The sequence below is a fragment of the Asparagus officinalis genome, chromosome 4 (genome assembly GCF_001876935.1).
Source record: "Asparagus officinalis chromosome 4, Aspof.V1, whole genome shotgun sequence".
NCBI classification, from domain to species: domain Eukaryota; kingdom Viridiplantae; phylum Streptophyta; class Magnoliopsida; order Asparagales; family Asparagaceae; genus Asparagus; species Asparagus officinalis.
The window spans coordinates 9,985,044-10,004,712 of NC_033797.1; the positions used below are offsets into that span (position 1 = coordinate 9,985,044).

The window sequence follows — 19,669 nt, forward strand, 5'->3', positions numbered from 1 at the left end:
TCAAAAGATAAATATTTAATAGACTAATATGAAAAAAACTAAATATAATATATGATATTTTTTTTCCTGAATTTAATAGAATAAAAGGCTTTCCGTTAATTTCTACACAACAACAGGGTTTCTTTGCCAAACTTTGATAACAAAGGGTGTTTTTCCATAAATTTCTCTAATTAGATTTAGGACAAGATTAACTTAGACAAACAACAAGTAACAAGTTCCAACTAAACAAGCGGCCTCAACAGCAATCGGAGCACACGTGCTCTTCTCTCTCCTCTCTCTCTCTCTATCTCTCTACAGTTTTCAAGGAGAACAGTATAAGCCCAACGAAGGGCCTAGATTTCTGATCAGAACGAAATCTTCTTTTTTTTTTTTGGAAGTAACAAAAGAGAAAGCAAAAAACTCAGAGAAAACCAGTGCATGCCTGAAACTCTCCCTTCTTTTTAGCAAAAAATAAAGAAAAATTCCCCATTTTTTCTACTTTTCATTGTGTTCCATTTTTGTTGCTTCTCCTCTGACCCTGCTTCGGTCTGATTTAATTGCTCCTGTGTTTTCCTTTTTATAGCAAATAGCTCGCATTGTTAACTCCTTAATCTTGCTCTTTGTCCCTTGTTTTGTTTCTTCTTTTGCTTTTGCTTTTGCTTTTGTTTCCTCTTTATTTCACTTCGTTCTTTTTATGACCAAGCTTTGGAGAATATTAGAAGATGGCTGAGAAATCTATGAGGAGAGCTCCATTGGATAGAGGAGTTGAGCAGGTTTGTCCTCTGTTCCAATTTTTATTAGCATTTTTTAGCATATACCCATTTCATGGTTTGGGGTAGTTTTTTTCTTAATTTTATGCCATTTATTTTGTTAAGGCTATGATTTGGGTTATGGGTTTTATTTATATTGTCATTCCTTATTGTTGATGAATCATGAGCAGAGCTTTGGGTTTTATGTCACAAAGAGCATATTCTGGAATTGGGCTAATTGTTCTTGGATTTTTAACTCTACTGCATTAGCCTTTGTTCTTTTCTATTGGTTTCTAGTGTAAATTTGTTTGTTTTATGAGTGTATTCCTCTGGCATTTGCTCAGAATGTGCAGCAGAAATATTTAGAGGGTATGAGTTTGTACAATTTTTATATCGAGCTATTTTTGGTTGTAAATGAATCTTTTTTTTCCTTTAATTTTTCTCTGGGAAGATGGAGTAATTTTCATTGGGGACAGATTTTACTTCAACTTCCCTGTTTTCTCTTCACACAAAATTAATATAGCTCATTTACAATTTGGTTGTCTTGTTGTGTGAAATTTGCAAAAAAGGATTAAAAAAAAAATTCTTCAAACAAAGTTGTGGTCTCAGACTCAAGGCTCTGCAGCCAAAGAAAATAGAAGGATCATCCCTATTCAGGGAAGGTGTTGACTTCTTCAAATGTTTTTTTTCTTCCAAAATCTATTGTCCTGTTAGTTTCGAATAATTTCTAGTTTTCCTCTTTTATGTTCAAATTTTTTTCATATTTGCAGAACTAACTGTTTCTTTTGGTTAGGCCATTGTCTCTTTGAAGAAGGGTGCGCATCTTTTGAAATGTGGAAGAAGAGGAAAGCCCAAATTTCGTCCTTTTAGGCTCTCCACGGTTAGTATCACTAAATATTATTTGTGTAACAAATAAATTTACAGTGGATTATAACACGTTGGCAGTTCAACTGTTGCTACCTTAGAAACTTATGCAAGGTCTTGTAGATTTGATCCATTTGGTTTTATTTTTATAGCATTTTTTTGGATTTTTTTATTACTATTTGATGGAAACTATGAGGAAATCTGAAATCAAAAACATTTTCAAATTTAGATATGCAACTGTTTGTTAATTTCTTCATATTTATACTCAATACGTAGCAACTCAAAGTAATTTCTCTTATGTTTTCAGGATGAGAAAGTTTTGATTTGGTACTCTGGAGAGAAGGAAAAACAATTGAAATTGAAGTCTGTATCCAAGATAGTCCTTGGACAGAAGACTGTATGTATTTGTTCATAATTGCTAACTTGCTTGTCAAAGTAATTAGTTTTTTTTAGTTACAAATTTACACTATTCTACAGGTGAATTTTCTGCGGCAATCTCAACCTGAAAAAGAGTCTCAATCCTTTTCACTTATTTATCAGAACGGTGCACGGTCCCTTGACCTGGTACTATTTCTGTTTCTTTTCGAGAAATTATCTATTATAGTCTTAAGATGTGCAGATTGTTGATTTCATCGTTTCCCTTCAATTTTTTTTTTTTGTGTAGATATGTAAAGATAGGGAGCAGGCTGAATCTTGGTTTTTAGGCTTGACAACATTGTTATCCGTATCATTTCACCCGAGACCGTTAACAAGAGTTAGCAGAGGTGTCCAAAGTTGCACGAGCAGTCCAGTTGCTCATGCTCGGAGAAAATATCGACTAGAAGTTCTTGAAGATTCACCTAAATTCGCAAAGGTAGATTTGATAATCCTCTTTTTTTCTTCGGGTTAATTTTTACAAACCTCCCCATGAACTTTGGAGGGTCTTGCACAAAACCTCCCTAAACTTTATAAATTAGAGGAAACCTCCTGAACTTATTGTGCACAATGCCCCTTGATGGGAGTTGGTTTGCTAAAATGTGACATATTTTGAAAAAAAATTCCCTTGTGTAATTTTTAGTTGCACTAAGAGAAATTTTCGGATTATGATAGATAGATATTAATAAAGGCAGTTTAGACTTTTTGCCCTTTACGTTGACGCCATTTGTGACAATTCCAATAATTGAAGAGGGTCTATTTATTTTGAAATTTCATGGAGTTTTCTCTGATTTACAAAGTTTAGAAAAGTTTTTTGCAAAATACCCCAAAGTTTAGGATATTTTGTGTAATTTACCCTTTTAATTAACGTTTAGAAAAAAAAAATTCAGTTGCAAATATTTTAATCCTCTGTTGTGAATCTCCTTAATTATTTCTGATGTCTCCATTGCATTTCTCAATTTGAAGGTACAAAGTTTGTATGGAAGTCCTCCTCGATCACTACTAGAGAGATTCTTTTCAGATAGTATGTTTGGTTCCACTAATATGTACCATCCTCTAAAACAAAGAACTTTATCAGATATGCAACCCATACTAGATGAAATGCAACCCCAAGTACCTCATGCGCTTTCTGAGAGTTTTCGAAAGCCAAAGGATTCCGATTTGTTCAAGGAACAAAACAAAATTTTGATGTCTAAAACAAGCTTACATATGCATGAATCTCTGTCTGTGGACAAAACTGATACTTTGAAGGATGTTTTCATGTGGGGAGAAGGAATAGGAAGATTCCTCGGTAATGAGCTTGATAAACTTGAGAACGATGATTCTAAATTCGATGCTTTAGTCCCGAGATTATTGCAATCCACTAGAATGCTTGAAGTGAAAACCATTTCTTGTGGGGAGAGTCATGCTGCATTGGTCACTAAACAAGGAGAAGTCTTTTCTTGGGGTGAAGAAAATGGGGGGAAATTGGGACACAAGATCAATGTTAATGTATCATACCCGAAACTTATTGACTCACTTAAGGGCATCCATATACAAACAATTTCATGTGGATCAAATCACACATGTGCAGTATCGAATATTGGTGAGGTTTATTCATGGGGTGATAGCAGGAGAAACCAATGGTTTCCTCAAAAAATACTCGGTCCTTTAGATGAAATAAATATAGTAAAAGTTTCTTGTGGAGAGTGGCATACTGCCGTTATTTCCTCTAATGGGCAGTTATTTACTTATGGGGATGGAACATTTGGAGTTCTTGGCCACGGTAATGTAAAAAATGTTCATAAACCGAAACTAGTAGAATCATTAAAAGGGTTAAGAGTAAAGTCTGTAGCCTGTGGGCCTTGGCATACGGCTGCCATTGTCGAGGTTATTACTGGCCGTACAAAAAGCAACACTCCTGGTGGAAAATTATTTACTTGGGGTGATGGTGACAAAGGGCAATTAGGTCATTTAGATATGGTAAAGAAGCTTCTGCCTTCGTGTGTAGCTTCTCTCGTGGATTGTGATTTTATTCAAGTGTCTTGTGGAAGAACTCTAACCGTTGCACTGACAGTTACTGGTATAGTCTTTACAATGGGAAGTGCAGTTTATGGACAACTGGGGAATCCTCACGCTAGAGATGGATCGATTTCAACCGTTGAAGGATGCCTTAAAAGTGAATTTGTCAAAGATATCTCAGCAGGTTCATTTCATGTAACGGCGTTGACGACAAAGGGGAAAGTTTATACATGGGGAAGAGGAGAAAATGGAAGGCTTGGATTAGGAGATACAAGGGATAGAAATTATCCGGTGTTAATTGAGGCATTAGAAGATAGAAATGTACTTAGTGTTGCATGTGGATCTAATTTTACTTCGGCAATTTGTTCTCATAAATCTATTTCTAGTAAGGATCAGTCAGTATGTAGTAGATGTCACATGATCTTTGGTTTCACTAGAAAGAAGCATAACTGCTATAACTGCGGGTTTGTGTTTTGCCATTCTTGTAGCAGTAAAAAAGCTTCAAATGCAGCTTTGGCACCGGAGAAAATCAAGAAGTATCGTGTTTGTGATTCGTGCTTTGCTCAGTTAGAAAAGAGTTTGAAAGCTAGAATTGATGAACAACTTATAAGTCCGAAACCGTTAACGAAATTAAAGGGTTTTTCCGATTCAGTGTTAAGAAGGGAAGAATCGCTGCTTGGTCGACCAAGAATATTTTCTCCTAAAGTTTCAAATGAGGAGGAAATCAAATTAATTCAAAGGAAAGCATCATCTTTACAAGGAAAAAAGAAACAATGTGAGCAATCATTTCCACATGTCATAGGCAAAGATCAGAGATGGGGCCAGGTATCATGCCCTTCTCAATTCAGTGGGCAATCTAGCGAAAATCCTATCTTGTTTGTTCCAGTGTTAAGGGAAGAGAATAATCATGCTCATTCTCGAATTGAGCAGTCATTATCGTTGCCTTTACTTCCCAAAGCTAGCAGTTTGAAACAAGACTTGACTGAAATAGAGAAGATGCTTTCCGAAGAATTAAAACGTCTACAATATGAGGTAATTGCACCTTCTATTAGATGTTATTACTATCATTATATAGAGATACGGTTTGTTAGTTATTTCTCTCTCATTATTTCATTTCATAGATAATGCTAAAGATTCATGTGTACTCATTAAATGCATATAATTACTCTAGCAGGTTCGATGCAATCTCTTTCATGATCATGATCTGGTATTGTCATTAAATGTGTATTATTTTTCATATAAAGTCAAACAGCCACTCAATTAGTTAATTCAGATTATCACCTTCCATGCCACACCACAATTGTATTTCTTGTTCTTGCAATAGGGTCATCTTAAATTTTCTTCATGTTCTGTAAATTCCATAGATTTAATATAGAGAACATACTGGTCTAGCACAATTTATTACTATTGTATTTCTTGTTCTTGCAATAGGGTCATCTTAAATTTTCTTCATGTTCTGTAAATTCCATAGATTTAATATAGAGAACATACTGGTTTAGCACAATTTATTACTAGAAGCGAGGCATTTGTTAGTATTAGCGATAACTAATATAGGAAATTTGCATACAGAGGATATGTTTGTTATGTTTATAAAACTACAGATGTTTGAGGTCAAATTCAGAGGTATAGATTGTCAAATTAAACAATCCATTGCTTTGGTAAGGATTTTCAGATGAAAATTACACCCTAATATACGCATTTAGCAAATACTCAGGCATGGACGTGGTCATAAATCACGCATATATATCTATGTATGTTTATCTGTATGTCTTTTATTGGATAATGTTCCTTATTTTCTTGACTCCTTAAATTTTTTTCTACATTGTTTATAATGTACTTCAACATACATTTTGAGTTAATACATTTTCTTAGGAAAATGATTATTGAGGGAATTAACTGACAGGCAATTCTCCTTGATGAACAGTGTCAAGCAAAGAGTCTGAAACTCTGCCAGAATAAACAAAGAATTAACGAGACCTGGGCATTGGCAAGGGATGAAGCTTCGAACTGCAAAGCAGCAAGAGATGTCATTAAAATTCTAACTAATCAGGTATGAGCAAAATAGTTTTCTCCGTTGCTATGATTTCATCGCATGCTTAATTACATAAGGCAGCATTGTGCAATAAAGAGGAAAAGGTGAGCAGACTTTTCAATGTATCACTGAAGGAACTAGAATACACATAAATGAGTCATTAAACTGCTTCATACTAACTCAGCATGTATGGAAAATTTATAGGGTTAACTGTGCATAGACCCCTTGTGGTATCGTTGTTTTTAATTCACTGCCCCTTAAGCTTCATTATTGCAGATAGATCCTCTGGGTTAAAAAAAATTCTGACTATTTTACCCTCAGACAGACTTCATTAATTTCACCCAGGGGCAATATCTGCCTAAATTTCACCATGGGTGGTAATAGAGTCAAATGATTAACCCAGGGGAAATATTCACTACAATGAAACTACAGGGGTGGTGGGTGCAAAATAATGATACCATGTGAAAACACAGTCTTCTATTTTAAAAGAAGTATTCATAGGGAACATACCTAAATCGTAATAGGAGATTCTTGCAAATGGAAAGGAACAGGATCAAAATAATGCAACCAAGTTGAAGATGTTCTAGAAAAACTTGGGTAAACCTGAATGATGAAAATTAAGTCACAAAATGCAACAAAAATATCCCAACTTTCAATTTGTGAGCAAATTAAGCTTGTCGATATTTATTCATTAATTTACTAATGAAGTATATTTTATTACAGATCAATGCATTATCTGAGAAACTCTCAACAGGAACACAAATGAATATGATAAACTCTATACCTGATGACAAAATACATGTACCCACTCCTCGGCCTGTGCACAGAGAGGTATCAGAGTCAATACCATCCTCAAATCTTAATATCGAAGGAAAAACAACACTCGAGCAGCAAAAAGATGCAATGACAGTAGAAAATACGAGACAAAGAGCTACAAAAGCATCAAGAGATGAATGGGTTGAGCAGGAAGAACCCGGTGTGTACATTACGTTCATTGCTTTGGCAAATGGTCAGAAGGGTCTCAAGCGTGTAAGATTCAGGTAAAGATTCTATTAATTATTTCTGGAGCTAATGCAGCTACGCTCCCTTTTCCTAAACTATTTGTTAGCACTTACACCCCCAAGCTACATTGAAGTCAGATGTCATGTAGAAATCGCATGATGATATATTACCTTTCGTCTTCAGGTTAGCTCAAATGAAAAGGGGTTTCTATATTAGTCCGTTACATGTTCCATTTTTCGAAATTAGTCCCTCAAATCACTGAAATTGCTATTTAGTGCCCCAATTCTTAAAGTTATTTTTAAATTAATCACTCTTTAAGTTATTTTTAAATTAATCGCTCAAATCAAGAGTAGAAGTAACAATTAGAGGGATTATATTTGAAACAACTTACGAGAACTGGGGGCCCTAATAGAAATTTCAACGATTGTAGGACTAATGTCAAAATAACTTAAGAATTGGGAGGCCGAAAGAAAAAGAGTAAATTGCCTGAGGCCAAGAAAGTAACACCATCTGAGTTTTATGGGTGGTCACTGTTAATAAAAATCCTTCGCAGAGTAAGAGTGATTACACCTTCATATTTCAGGGGGCATTTCTATTATTCATCTCAAACTAAAGTTTTTTTTTCTCCCCTTTCACTCTTGAACCTTTGATCAGATAATTGCAATTGCAAAACAGTTAATTCGTTTAATATTTTACTTACAGTAAAAAAAATATTTGTTTTTCATAATGCAGTCGAAGGAGATTTAGCGGTAAAGAAGCTGAGCAATGGTGGGAGGAGAATCAGAACAGAGTGTACTTGAAGTATGATGTTGGAAGGGTTGTGACGTTGAACAGAAACAAGATAGATAACTGAGTTATTTTCTCTTTAGAATGAAGGGTTACAGAGCTTTAACAGGTTAAGTTTTGGTTAATATGTACCAAAATGTGGCCTACTTCAGTTGTACAGTAAATAATATAGTAAAGTTTTGGTTAAATTACCAGCTAAAATATTGATGCTAATTGCATTTAGATACATCAGAGAAATTAATCAAGAAACAGAAAATTTCAGTTTGCTAATATGCTATAACTGAGAGAACAACTGCATTTCAAATTTGGGGCGATCTAAGTTTTCTGGAATAAAGAAAAATTGTTATAGAGATCGTCTACTCTTTTCTATGATTTTTAGGTCCCTGAGTCAATGATCAAGCGCTTTAACCTCTTTATAAACTATTTCACCCTTTGAAGTTCTTCTACTTCATGTTAGAAACTCAGCAATACAAACATAATGAGACTCAAAAGATTCTATAATTGAGTAAGAAAATACTTTAAAGAGGATAAAAAGGTTAATCCATGATCGTTGATTAAAGGGCTCTAACCGAAAAATTCTTCTTCGCTTGCTTGTTATTAGTCCCTTAAATCTTTCATATTTTCATCAGGCCCCCATATCTTGAAATTGTGATTAAGTCCTCCAATTCTTAATTTATTTTGAAACCAGTCTCTCAAATCATTGAAATTGCTGTTATGTCCCCAAATTTTCATAAGTTGTTTCAAATTAATGCTTCTAATTGCTACTTTAACTCTTGATTGGAGAGACTAATTTCCAAAATAACTTAAGAACTGAGGGGCATAGTAGCAATTTCAATGATTTGAGGGACAAATTTTAAAAACAAAGGATTTAAGCTACCAATGTCCAAAAATCCCTCTTATCTTATTAGATCAATATCCAGTCCATTTATCCCTTTAAAGAATCCTTCACTCTCAAAGTTTTTATAGTTAATGTTAAAAGTTCTATAATATGGATGTAACGAACCTAAAACGATTCTACAATTCAGAAGAAATTCTACGCACGTGAGAGAAAAAAACGATTATTATTGATTCCTTTCAATTATGAACAATGATGAAAACAATTGTGAAATTTTTTTTCAGGGGGCGAAATATAATTTTCCTTTTGAGACTAGAAACTAGTTATCTGAAAGGAGAATTTTTTAAAAAGATCATTTTTAAAACTTTATTAGCAAAATCGATCTATTCTCGACATAATTAGCAAAATCGATTTATTTTTGGTTTGGCTAAAAAGGAGGTCAATTTTGTAAAAATAAAGTTTTAAAATACACGGGATTACTAGTCGTGTATGTTTAGTAATACCTAATTACACCCTCATGAAGTTTAGTCAGTATCATATATTTTTTAAAGTTTAATTAGCATGTGATTAGCCAACACTGTTTACATAAGACTACTAGTCCTGTGTATTTTAAGAATTATATTTTCCAAAATTGAGCTAAAAAGATGTGGATTTTACAAAAATGAAGTTTTAAAAATACACGGGACTACTAGCTCCGTGTATTTAGTGGTGCCTGATTACACCCTAATGAAGTTCAATTAGTCTCGCGTATTTTTAAAGTTTAATTAGTATGTGATTAATCAACACCAATTACATGAGACTACTAGTCCCGTGTATTTTAAGAATTATATCTTTCCAAAATCGACTCGATTTTGCTAATTAAATCCACAAATTTAGTTGATTTTGCTAATAAAGTTTCAAAAAGGGTCTTTTTCTTAAAAAAAATTCCTATCCGAAACTCTTCCTTCTTCAACCTTTGAACCGAGGCCAACGCGATGGCGACGGCGGCACTTACGCCCATTCTTCCTCCTCTCTCATCACAATCTCTCACCTCAACAGCCACAAAATCAAGAGCAAATCAACCCATTTTATCCTCACCCTCCTTTTTCCACTCTCGCACCAAAACCCAATCACTACTAAATCATGGTCGAGGGTTCACTGTGATCTCTTGCCTCCCTTCTTCGTCTCCCAAGGGCTCTGCTTCTCCTCTCTCAACCAAGCTCTACGTCAGCGGTATCAATTTCTTCTCCTTGGTTTCTCTTTTTTAATTTCAATATCTTGGTTCGCTTTTTTATTTTCATAAATTTTGCAATTTTATTTAAGTAATTTCAAATTGGGAATGTGGGTTTAACAAGGTTATGATATCTCATTACTTGGGCTGAATATAAGTATATAGGTTGAGTTTTGTCAATTTTCTGACACTGGGATTACTTTCTTTGATACAATGATGAAAATTTTGGTGATTGAAGGGCTTGGGATTAGACCTGCACTTCCAAAAGCTTTCATTTGATCCGTAAAGAAGTTTAATTCTAGAGATAATGAGCAAAGTCTGATAAAGAGAACGAGATATGCTGTAGGACATAGACTAACATAAAAGCTAAACTAGGATAAATTGGTATAATGGTTGTTCGCTGAAAACCCGCTACATACTTGGAGAAGCATATTATGGTTTTTTCTGAAAAAGAAGAAATATTTGTGCTTATGCATAAGTAACTTGGAGAATCTGTGTTTTGCTAAATGTTTGAATCTCTTTGTCAAAATTCAGGGAGAAGTTATATTTTAGTTTGGTGGACTTTAAGTAATTCAGATGCTTTTCATTTTGGTACTGCATGTAATTTTCAAAAGAACAAGACCGCAACTGTTTGCTTTGCCAAGTGTTTTTGTTCGTAAATTAGATGTACACATGAAGATGGGAGATTGCAATACCCATATGTTTGGTGTGTTTTTATTTACTGTGTTGTTTGCAATTACAGGTCTTTCTTTCCGTACAACTGAGGAAAGCCTAAGAAATGCATTCCAAAATTTCGGACAACTAGTGGAAGGTAAGAAAACTGGCTAGGGTGGTTAATAATGTTATGACTTCTGTACATCAATCTATCAAGGAATTCGCTTGTGATTTCACCTTTTTTCTTATTTTTTTTCAGTTAACCTTGTGATGGATCGAATAGCAAATAGACCTAGAGGCTTTGCTTTTCTTCGTTATGCCACCGCGGAGGAGTCTCAAAGTGCAATTGAAGGAATGCATGGAAAGGTACTTTCTAATAACTTTGTTGCAAACCTTATCTCTAATACATATTCCTGATCTCCCTTAGACTCTGCCAAGGATATTAAATCTGTCCACAAAAGTAAGTTTGTGCGAGCTATCAGTTTTTTTTACTATTATATAAACATAATTATACAACAGGTTCTCTGTAGAATTGAAAAATGGTTACATGTAATATGATATGAATTTACTTTGACATGGTTCTTTCAAATACTTGAAGATAATGTAAAGTACATAATACACCCTATCTTGAATGTGGTTTTCTGTTTTATTATTCACACACTCACTTGTAGATGGAGACATACTCAAAACTTCATTAATTTAAACCAAAAGATAATTGCAAGGAAGAAGAAGGCCAAGGACATTTTATCTTAAACATACTTGAAGTCCATCATATATAACCAATTAGGATATGCAGATAGGTATTTGTTTGCAATTCATCATATACTTGAAGTCCATATTTAAACATAGAAACATAGATAATTAAAACTCTTAACACAAATAGTTAAATCTCTTGCTTATCCCTTCAAGTAATGTATATAGTTGTGAAGTTCAACATTATGGATCTGTTAATCATTTAACTTGACATTTTACCTGACAACTGTGATATATGATCTGATATATGCTCCTGTAAACATGTATAAATTTTTGAATAAAACATCAAATGTTTTACATATACAGATAAAAAAGATCAAATCTATTGCAATTACATTTAACAAAAGTATCGTTGAAAACATCAAATGGCTTTGAATAAAACATCAAATGGCTTTTAATATTATAATACGAATTCTATAATAATGTTTCCTTGAAAACTTCTATCCTGTTAAAAAAGACAGCAAACTATATATACTTATAAATATATCTAAAAATTATCGGTAGACAACTTTACATGTTTAATAGATTTTTAAGTTTGCTTTCCCTTTTTACTTGCTAATTTGTTGATTGTGTTTGAATACAGCTAAATTTGGGATGCATAGAGAATATCCACGAAGTATCAAATATCTTAAAATGGATGCATAGAGAATATCCACGAAGTATCAAATATCTTAAAATCCAAGCATCCAAAACATGTTAAATCTGTTATCAGTGCTTTTTAGATTAGCAATATCAAATATCTTAAAATCCAAGCATCCAAAACATGTTAAATCTGTTATCAGTGCTTTTTAGATTAGCAATATTGAACATGTTACGAAAATATGTAAGGACACCTACACTGAAGTGATCAGGGGTCTCTTTGGTTGCTTGTAATTGTAGAATAGATCGTCCTGTCATGATAATAATGGAATTACCAATAATATTGTTTAGTTCCTTCTACTTTCTAATCAGTGTGGGGATACCTCCAAACATGGCATACGAATTTCAATCTTTTTGATAATAGAGGAATTGGGTTTTGTGGTTGTGAGTGATTTTCAATTCACAATAAATAAATAAGAACATAAAATAAAATAATAAAATAAAAAAGAATGTGCCCCGCCCTGGACCCGCAAGCCCATTGATGTAATGTAAGTCGTAGGACTCATTGAGCGCAACACGTTGTTTGGCTTGATCCACTGCCAAAATTGGCTAGCCAATGTTACACTTAGTCCATTGCCTTCACTATATTAACACTTCAATTCTCATTTGTGCAAAATGGTGCAGGACCATGTGTTAGTATTTGTTTGTAAAAAACAAAATAGTTCCACATTGGAATTTTGAACATTCTTTTAGAGGTTTAAAAGCATTGAATGCTTATTGGGCTTTGAATAATGGATCAAAGTGTAGGCTTCTAAACCCGCGTGCGGGTAGCGCGAATAATGCGCGATTTTGACGCGATTATTAGACGCACTTAGCACTTTGCACGCTTGCCGCTGCCGCTTAAATGTTCTATTTTTTATATATATAATTATATATTGAATATATTTTATTTTTAATGTTATTTCGGATTTTAAAAATTTGTTATTTCGAATTTTAAAAAATTATGAAAAGACAAGTGACTGTTGAAAAGTGGCTGTTTGTTCCAAGGGGTGTTTTGAAAAGTTGTGACTGTTGGAAGCACCTTTTCAAAACTATAAATAGTTTATATTTTCAGATATCAAAAACAATTTCTTTCTCTGAATCTTTTCTATCAAAAACTTCTGCAATATTACAAACTTGTTTCACAACGAATTAAGGAAAATTCCAGATTTGCTTACTGGAATTTTCATTTTCTGTTGTATCCTGGGAAGAAAATTTGCATTAACCCGAAGCAACTTTGAATATCAAGTGGGGGCAAATATTTCTTTAAGGAAAGTGTTTCACGCCTCAGAATTTCTGTCTCCTTCAATATTAAAACTAACAATCTTAAAGAAATATTTAAGCTACAATGGAGTCGGAATCAATCAAGGTGATGAATCAAGACATGGTCAAATTGGACCGATTCGACGGGAACAATTTCTCTCGCTGGCAAGACAAGATGATGTTTCTTCTTACAGCATTGAAGATCTCCTACATTCTCAACCCCAATCTGCAGCCCATAGAAGATCCAAAACCAAGTGCAGATGGCAAACAACCTACTGAGGAGGAAATAGAAGAAATCAAAAAGCAGAAGGCAAAACGGGAGGAAGATGAAGTGTTGTGTCGCGGTCACATTCTGAACACACTTTCGGACCGATTATATGATCTTTTCACGAGGATAAAGTCGGCAAGGGAGATCTGGAACGCACTGGAATTTAAATACAAAGCCGAGGAGGAAGGTACAAACAAGTATTTAATTGCAAAATATCTAGAATATAAAATGGTTGATGACAAGTCTGTCCTAGAGCAAGTTCATGAATTGGAGGTTCTGGTTAATAAGATTCATGTTCTCAAAATAGTTCTTCCAGAGTCTTTTCAAGTTGCTGCAATTATTGCAAAACTACCATCAACTTGGAAAGATTATTCGAAGAAACTAATGCATAAAACTGAGGATATCTCTTTGGAACAACTTCAGAAGAATCTTAGAATTGAAGAGGAGTCACGCATACGTGATTCGAAAAATTCTGTCCAAAGTGATTGTAAGGTCCACACCGTGGAGAAGAATGAATCTTCGGTAAAAAATGTGAACCTTCAAGTAAAGAAAAGTGGACAACACTTTAAAAAGAAGAATTTTCAGAAGAAAAAGGGGTCCTGTTTTATTTGCGGCAAGCCTGGACATTTTGCTAAAGAATGTCGTCACAGAAAAAATAATAATGTAAAATCAAAGGCTTCTGCAAATATGATAGAAGAGAATCTGGTCGCTATGATTTCTGAAATCAATATGGCTTCTGTTAAGTCTGGATGGTGGCTTGATTCTGGAGCAACAATCCACGTTTGCAAGGACAAATCCTTGTTCAAAGGATTTGAAGAAATTTCGGAAATTACAGAAGTGCAAATGGGGAATAATGCTTGTGCAAAGGTTGCTGGAAAAGGGACTGTTGATATAGATTTTACTTCTGGAAAGAAATTGACTCTTATAAATGTTCTGTATGTACCCGAAGTTAGAAAGAACTTAGTTTCTGTTGATCTTCTTTGTAAGAAAGGGTTTCGGGTTGCTTTTGAGTCAAATAATGTTATCCTGTCTAAGAACGGGATGTTTGTGGGAAAGGGCTACTCTTGTGATGGAATGTATCAACTAAGTATTAATAATAAAGTTATATCTTCTGTTTATATTGTTGAGTCTTCATATTTATGGCATGATCGCTTAGCACATTTAAATTTTCGCTATTTGAAAAATATGAGAAAGTTAGACTTCATTAACTTTAATGGTGAATTTGATAAATGTGAAATTTGTGCTAAGTCTAAATTAACAAAGAAATCTTTTCCAAGTGTTTCTCGCAAAGATTCTAAAGTTTTAGATTTAATACATTCTGATATATGTGAATTGAATGGTATGTTAACTAGAGGAGGAAAAAGATACTTTATCACTTTTGTTGATGATTGCAGTAGATATATGTATGTTTATCTTTTAAGAACAAAAGATGAAGCTTTTGATATGTTTAAAAAATACAAAACAGAAGTTGAAAATCAACTTGAAAGGAAAATTAAAGTATTACGTTCTGATAGAGGTGGTGAATATTTTTCTGATAATTTTAATACTTTTTGTGAAGAACATGGCATTATTCATCAATGTACAGCACCTTATACTCCCCAACAGAATGGTTTAGCCGAAAGAAAAAATAGAACTTTACAAGAAATGATAAATTGTATGCTTAATAATGCTAAGTTACCTTTAAATTTATGGGGAGAAGCTTTGTACACAGCATGTTATATTCATAATAGGATTCCCTCTAAAAAGTCAAATATAAGCCCTTATGAGTTATGGAAAGGTAGAAAGCCTAATCTGTCATATTTTAAAGTGTGGGGGTGTTTGGCTTATTATAGAGTTCCTGATCCTAAAAGAACAAAACTTGGACCTAGAGCCTTTAAAAGTGTTTTTGTCGGATATGCTGAAAATAGCAAAGCATATAGACTACTTGATTTATCTTCTAATACTATTGTTGAATCTAGAGATGTTGAATTCTTTGAAAATAAATTTTCTGTAGATTCTGAAAATGTTGAAAATGTTCCTATTCTGCTTAACTCTAATAATTTTTCTAGTTCTGATTTTCATGCTAAGGAAACGAATATATCTAAAGAAATATCAGAGCCAAGAAGAAGTACTAGAGTAAGAAAAGAGAAATCTTTACCTTCAGATTTTATTTCTCCTGAACAAATTATTTTTCTTGTTGAAGGTGATAGGAATAATAATGTTTTAAATAAACATCCTATAAGTTTTAATCCAGATGATGATCCTAAAACCTTTATAGAAGCAATGTCATCTAGAGATGCTTCATTTTGGAAAGAAGCTGTCAATGATGAAATGGATTCTATAATGGGAAATAGTACTTGGATTTTAGTAGATTTACCTCAAGGATCAAAGCCAATAGGATGTAAATGGGTTTTTAGAAGAAAATATCATTCTGATGGTTCTGTTCAAGCTTTTAAGGCTAGATTAGTAGCCAAAGGGTTTAGACAAAAAGAAGGCATAGATTATTTTGATACATATGCACCTGTCGCACGTATAACATCTATTAGAATTCTTATTGCTTTGGCATCTATACATAAGTTATTTGTGCATCAAATGGATGTCAAGACTGCTTTTTTAAATGGAGATTTAAATGAGGAGGTTTACATGGAACAACCGGAAGGTTTCATTCTTCCAGGAAATGAAAGAAAAGTATGTAAACTAATTAAATCTCTTTATGGTCTTAAACAAGCACCAAAACAATGGCATGAAAAGTTTGATTCTGTTATTCTATCTTATGGTTTCAAACATAATAGTGCTGATAAGTGTATTTATTCTAAATTCACTGATAAATATGGTGTGCTTGTCTGCTTGTATGTGGATGACATGTTAATATTCGGCACTAATATGATTGGCATAAATGAGACTAAAGAGTATCTATCTTCTATGTTTAAAATGAAAGATTTAGGAGAAGCGGATACTATTTTAGGGATCAAAGTTAGAAAACATAGTGGGGGTTTTTCTTTAAGCCAATCACATTATATTGAAAAAATAGTGAATAAATTTAATCATCTTGGTTTTAAAGAAGTTAACACTCCTTTTGATCCCAGTGTCAAATTGACTGCCAATTCTGGTAGAGCTGTAGCACAGCTTGAGTATGCTAGTGCAATTGGTTCTTTAATGTATGCCATGCATTGTACTAGACCTGATATTGCATTTGCTGTATGCAAATTAAGTAGATACACTAGTAATCCAAGTGTAGAACATTGGAAAAGCATTTCCAGGATTTTTGGATATTTAAAGAAAACCAAAAATCTGTGTTTGTTCTATAATGATTATCCGGCTGTATTAGAGGGATACACCGATGCAAGCTGGATGACTAGTGTTGGAGACAACCAATCCACTTCTGGAATGGTTTTTACACTTGGTGGAGGAGCAGTTTCTTGGGCAAGCAAGAAACAAACATGTATCTCACACTCCACCATGGAATCTGAATTCATTGCTTTAGCAGCAACTGGTAAGGAGGCTGAATGGATTAGGAACTTATTGCTAGATATTAAGTTATGGCCGAGTCCAATGCCTCCTATCTCTATCTATTGTGATAGTCAAGCCACTTTGTCAAGGGCTTATAATTGTACATATAATGGTAAGTCTAGACACATAAGTCTAAGACATGAATATGTGAGACACTTGATACAAGATAGTGTCATAACTATTGTCTATGTCAAGACAAATAAAAATTTGGCTGATCCATTTACAAAACCTCTAGCAAGAGAGGTAGTAAAGATGACATCAAGTGAAATGGGGCTGAAACCTTATATTTAAAATCACCAGGAATGGTAACCCAACCATTTACTAGAACTAAACTGGTTAAATGGTTTAAATGGGTAATAACAAGTTTCTGAAAGTGATTGATTGATATTGACGCATTAAGCCCTAAAAGATAATGTCAATATCGTCCATTACGGAATAAGAGGATGAGTTATGCTCTTAATGAAAGTCTAATACATTATTGTTGTGTGTTTAAAGTAATGGAAAACACATTGTAGACGTTTCACCTATATGAACTTAGAAGTGGTGCCGCTTCTTAAAAGAACTAAAGGTTTGTTCTTTAAAGAGTTCATGAACCAGGAATAAGCACAAGGCCATAACAGTGCTAAAATATTAATTCTCATTGAAACAAGAGATTAGTGTATGTACAATATTCTCCGGTTCTATCACAAAGAGTAATTAGTTTAATGTTAAGGCAACTAACGACTTTGATAGAACTTTGAGGTATTTGTACTAAGTAAAGGTTTAAATCGAAAGATACCTCTACATATGTATACTTATCTCATTTTGTACATATTGCAGATTATTTTTAAATATAATACTATTAAAATGTTTTTTCAAACAAAGTGGGGGATTGTTAGTATTTGTTTGTAAAAAACAAGATAGTCCCACATTGGAATTTTGAACATTCTTTTAGAGGTTTAAAAGCATTGAATGCTTATTGGGCTTTGAATAATGGATCAAAGTGTAGGCTTCTAAACCCGCGTGCGGGTAGCGCGAATAATGCGCGATTTTGACGCGATTATTAGACGCACTTAGCACTTTGCACGCTTGCCGCTGCCGCTTAAATGTTCTATTTTTTATATATATAATTATATATTGAATATATTTTATTTTTAATGTTATTTCGAATTTTTAAAAATTATGAAAAGACAAGTGACTGTTGAAAAGTGGCTGTTTGTTCCAAGGGGTGTTTTGAAAAGTTGTGACTGTTGGAAGCACCTTTTCAAAACTATAAATAGTTTATATTTTCAGATATCAAAAACAATTTCTTTCTCTGAATCTTTTCTATCAAAAACTTCTGCAATATTACAAACTTGTTTCACAACGAATTAAGGAAAATTCCAGATTCGCTTACTGGAATTTTCATTTTCTGTTGTATTCTGGGAAGAAAATTTGCATTAACCCGAAGCAACTTTGAATATCAAGTGGGGCAAATATTTCTTTAAGGAAAGTGTTTCACGCCTCAGAATTTCTGTCTCCTTCAATATTGTTTTTCTAACACCATGTACTTGGAAATCATTAATTTAACTTGAGGGGTATAAATGAATATTAGAAATATTTGAATTCGCTTCATATCCTCATAACAAAGACAAGAAAGCATTTATCCCAAAATTTTAGGGTAAGTTACACGAATCTCATTCTTCCATTCAGATCTATTAAGGGCTATCTCCTCTACTAAGTTAACAATTATCACATCCTTTTATGCAGGTACTCATAATAATGAATTTATGATCAATATCTGCATTCTTCAACATATGCTTCATTATCATATCCGAAGGGAGCAAATATGGACATTTTGTTGCCAAAATTGGCTAGCTAAAGTACCATCACAGTGAACAAAATGGTGCAAGACCATGTACTTGGAAATCATAAATTTGACTTGAGGGTGCAAATGAATATCAGAAATATTTGAATTCGCTTCATATCCTCATAACAAAGACAACAAAGCCTTTATCCAAAACTTTTAGGGCCAGTTACACGAATCTCATTCTTCCATTTAGATCTGTTAAGGGCTATCTCATCTACTAAGTTAACAATTATCATGTCCTTTTACAAATATGCATAATAATGAATTAATGATCGATATCTGCACTCTTTAGCATACGCTTCATTGTAAATATGGACATTTTGTTGACAATAGAAATAAGTACTAAAAGTAATATATATTTAATAGGATCACTTCTTTAAATATAAAATTAGTAACTATACTTCTGAATTTGATATTTATTTTCAATTTGATAAGCTTGTATGAACTTCATGCGGTTTTAAACTTTTGTTTGTACTACATGAGTATTGTAGCGGTGTCAGATAATAGGGGAATTCAGGTGACACCTATCTGTTGGATTCGAATATTGTATATAACCACATATTTGCATATAGAATCATACACCAGGCTCATATCATTAGGAAAAGGAAGGAGAACATGTAAATACTCATACTTATTCTGATTTATACATTTGGAATTGCTATGTAAATTTTTCAACAGCTGCCTTGAATTAAATATTCTCATATTTTTTATTAAAGTGATTTTTCCTAACAGGTAGTATGTGACATATTTTGCTCATAAGGATTGACTATTTGACTAATTATTTTGTTTTCTCTTAGTTCTTGGATGGCCGCGTTATTTTTGTGGAGGTTGCAAAGCCGAGGTCAGAACTGCGCTCAAGTGCCAGGCAAACGCCAAAACACTACTGAAGAATACATCCTGGGAGTTAATGTAGCAAGCACTAGG

At 33.5% G+C, this 19,669-nt stretch overlaps 2 protein-coding genes across 3 annotated transcripts; both read left to right on the plus strand.

Moving 5' to 3' along the window:
* On the plus strand, nucleotides 337–8,040 carry LOC109836577. Of its 2 annotated transcripts, none has more exons than XM_020404525.1 (9): nucleotides 337–752; nucleotides 1,522–1,608; nucleotides 1,900–1,989; nucleotides 2,070–2,156; nucleotides 2,257–2,445; nucleotides 2,973–5,039; nucleotides 5,911–6,057; nucleotides 6,763–7,079; nucleotides 7,774–8,040. In XM_020404525.1, exons 1-9 carry the CDS (start codon nucleotides 702–704, stop codon nucleotides 7,892–7,894), a joined length of 3,156 nt encoding a protein of 1,051 aa, XP_020260114.1. In that variant the 5' UTR covers nucleotides 337–701; the 3' UTR covers nucleotides 7,895–8,040. The 2 variants fall into 2 exon arrangements, with proteins under 2 accessions (XP_020260114.1, XP_020260115.1); XM_020404526.1 differs by having other exon boundaries at nucleotides 338–752; nucleotides 5,932–6,057.
* On the plus strand, nucleotides 9,579–19,669 carry LOC109836579 (glycine-rich RNA-binding protein 4, mitochondrial). The gene is made up of 4 exons (XM_020404528.1): nucleotides 9,579–9,874; nucleotides 10,615–10,683; nucleotides 10,786–10,892; nucleotides 19,543–19,669. The coding sequence occupies exons 1-4, from the start codon at nucleotides 9,637–9,639 to the stop codon at nucleotides 19,630–19,632; spliced, it is 504 nt and encodes a 167-aa protein (XP_020260117.1). The 5' UTR covers nucleotides 9,579–9,636; the 3' UTR covers nucleotides 19,633–19,669.

Excerpts from the sequence above, each read along its gene's own strand:
- LOC109836579 (XM_020404528.1), top strand. The coding sequence starts at position 9,637 with ATGGCGACGGCGGCACTTACGCCCATTCTTCCTCCTCTCTCATCACAA. Across the intron at positions 10,684-10,785 it reads TTTCGGACAACTAGTGGAAG|TTAACCTTGTGATGGATCGA; the intron begins GTAAGAAAACTG and ends ATTTTTTTTCAG. Across the intron at positions 10,893-19,542 it reads TTGAAGGAATGCATGGAAAG|TTCTTGGATGGCCGCGTTAT; the intron begins GTACTTTCTAAT and ends GTTTTCTCTTAG.
- LOC109836577 (XM_020404525.1), top strand. The coding sequence starts at position 702 with ATGGCTGAGAAATCTATGAGGAGAGCTCCATTGGATAGAGGAGTTGAG. Across the intron at positions 1,609-1,899 it reads GTCCTTTTAGGCTCTCCACG|GATGAGAAAGTTTTGATTTG; the intron begins GTTAGTATCACT and ends TTATGTTTTCAG. Across the intron at positions 2,157-2,256 it reads GTGCACGGTCCCTTGACCTG|ATATGTAAAGATAGGGAGCA; the intron begins GTACTATTTCTG and ends TTTTTTGTGTAG.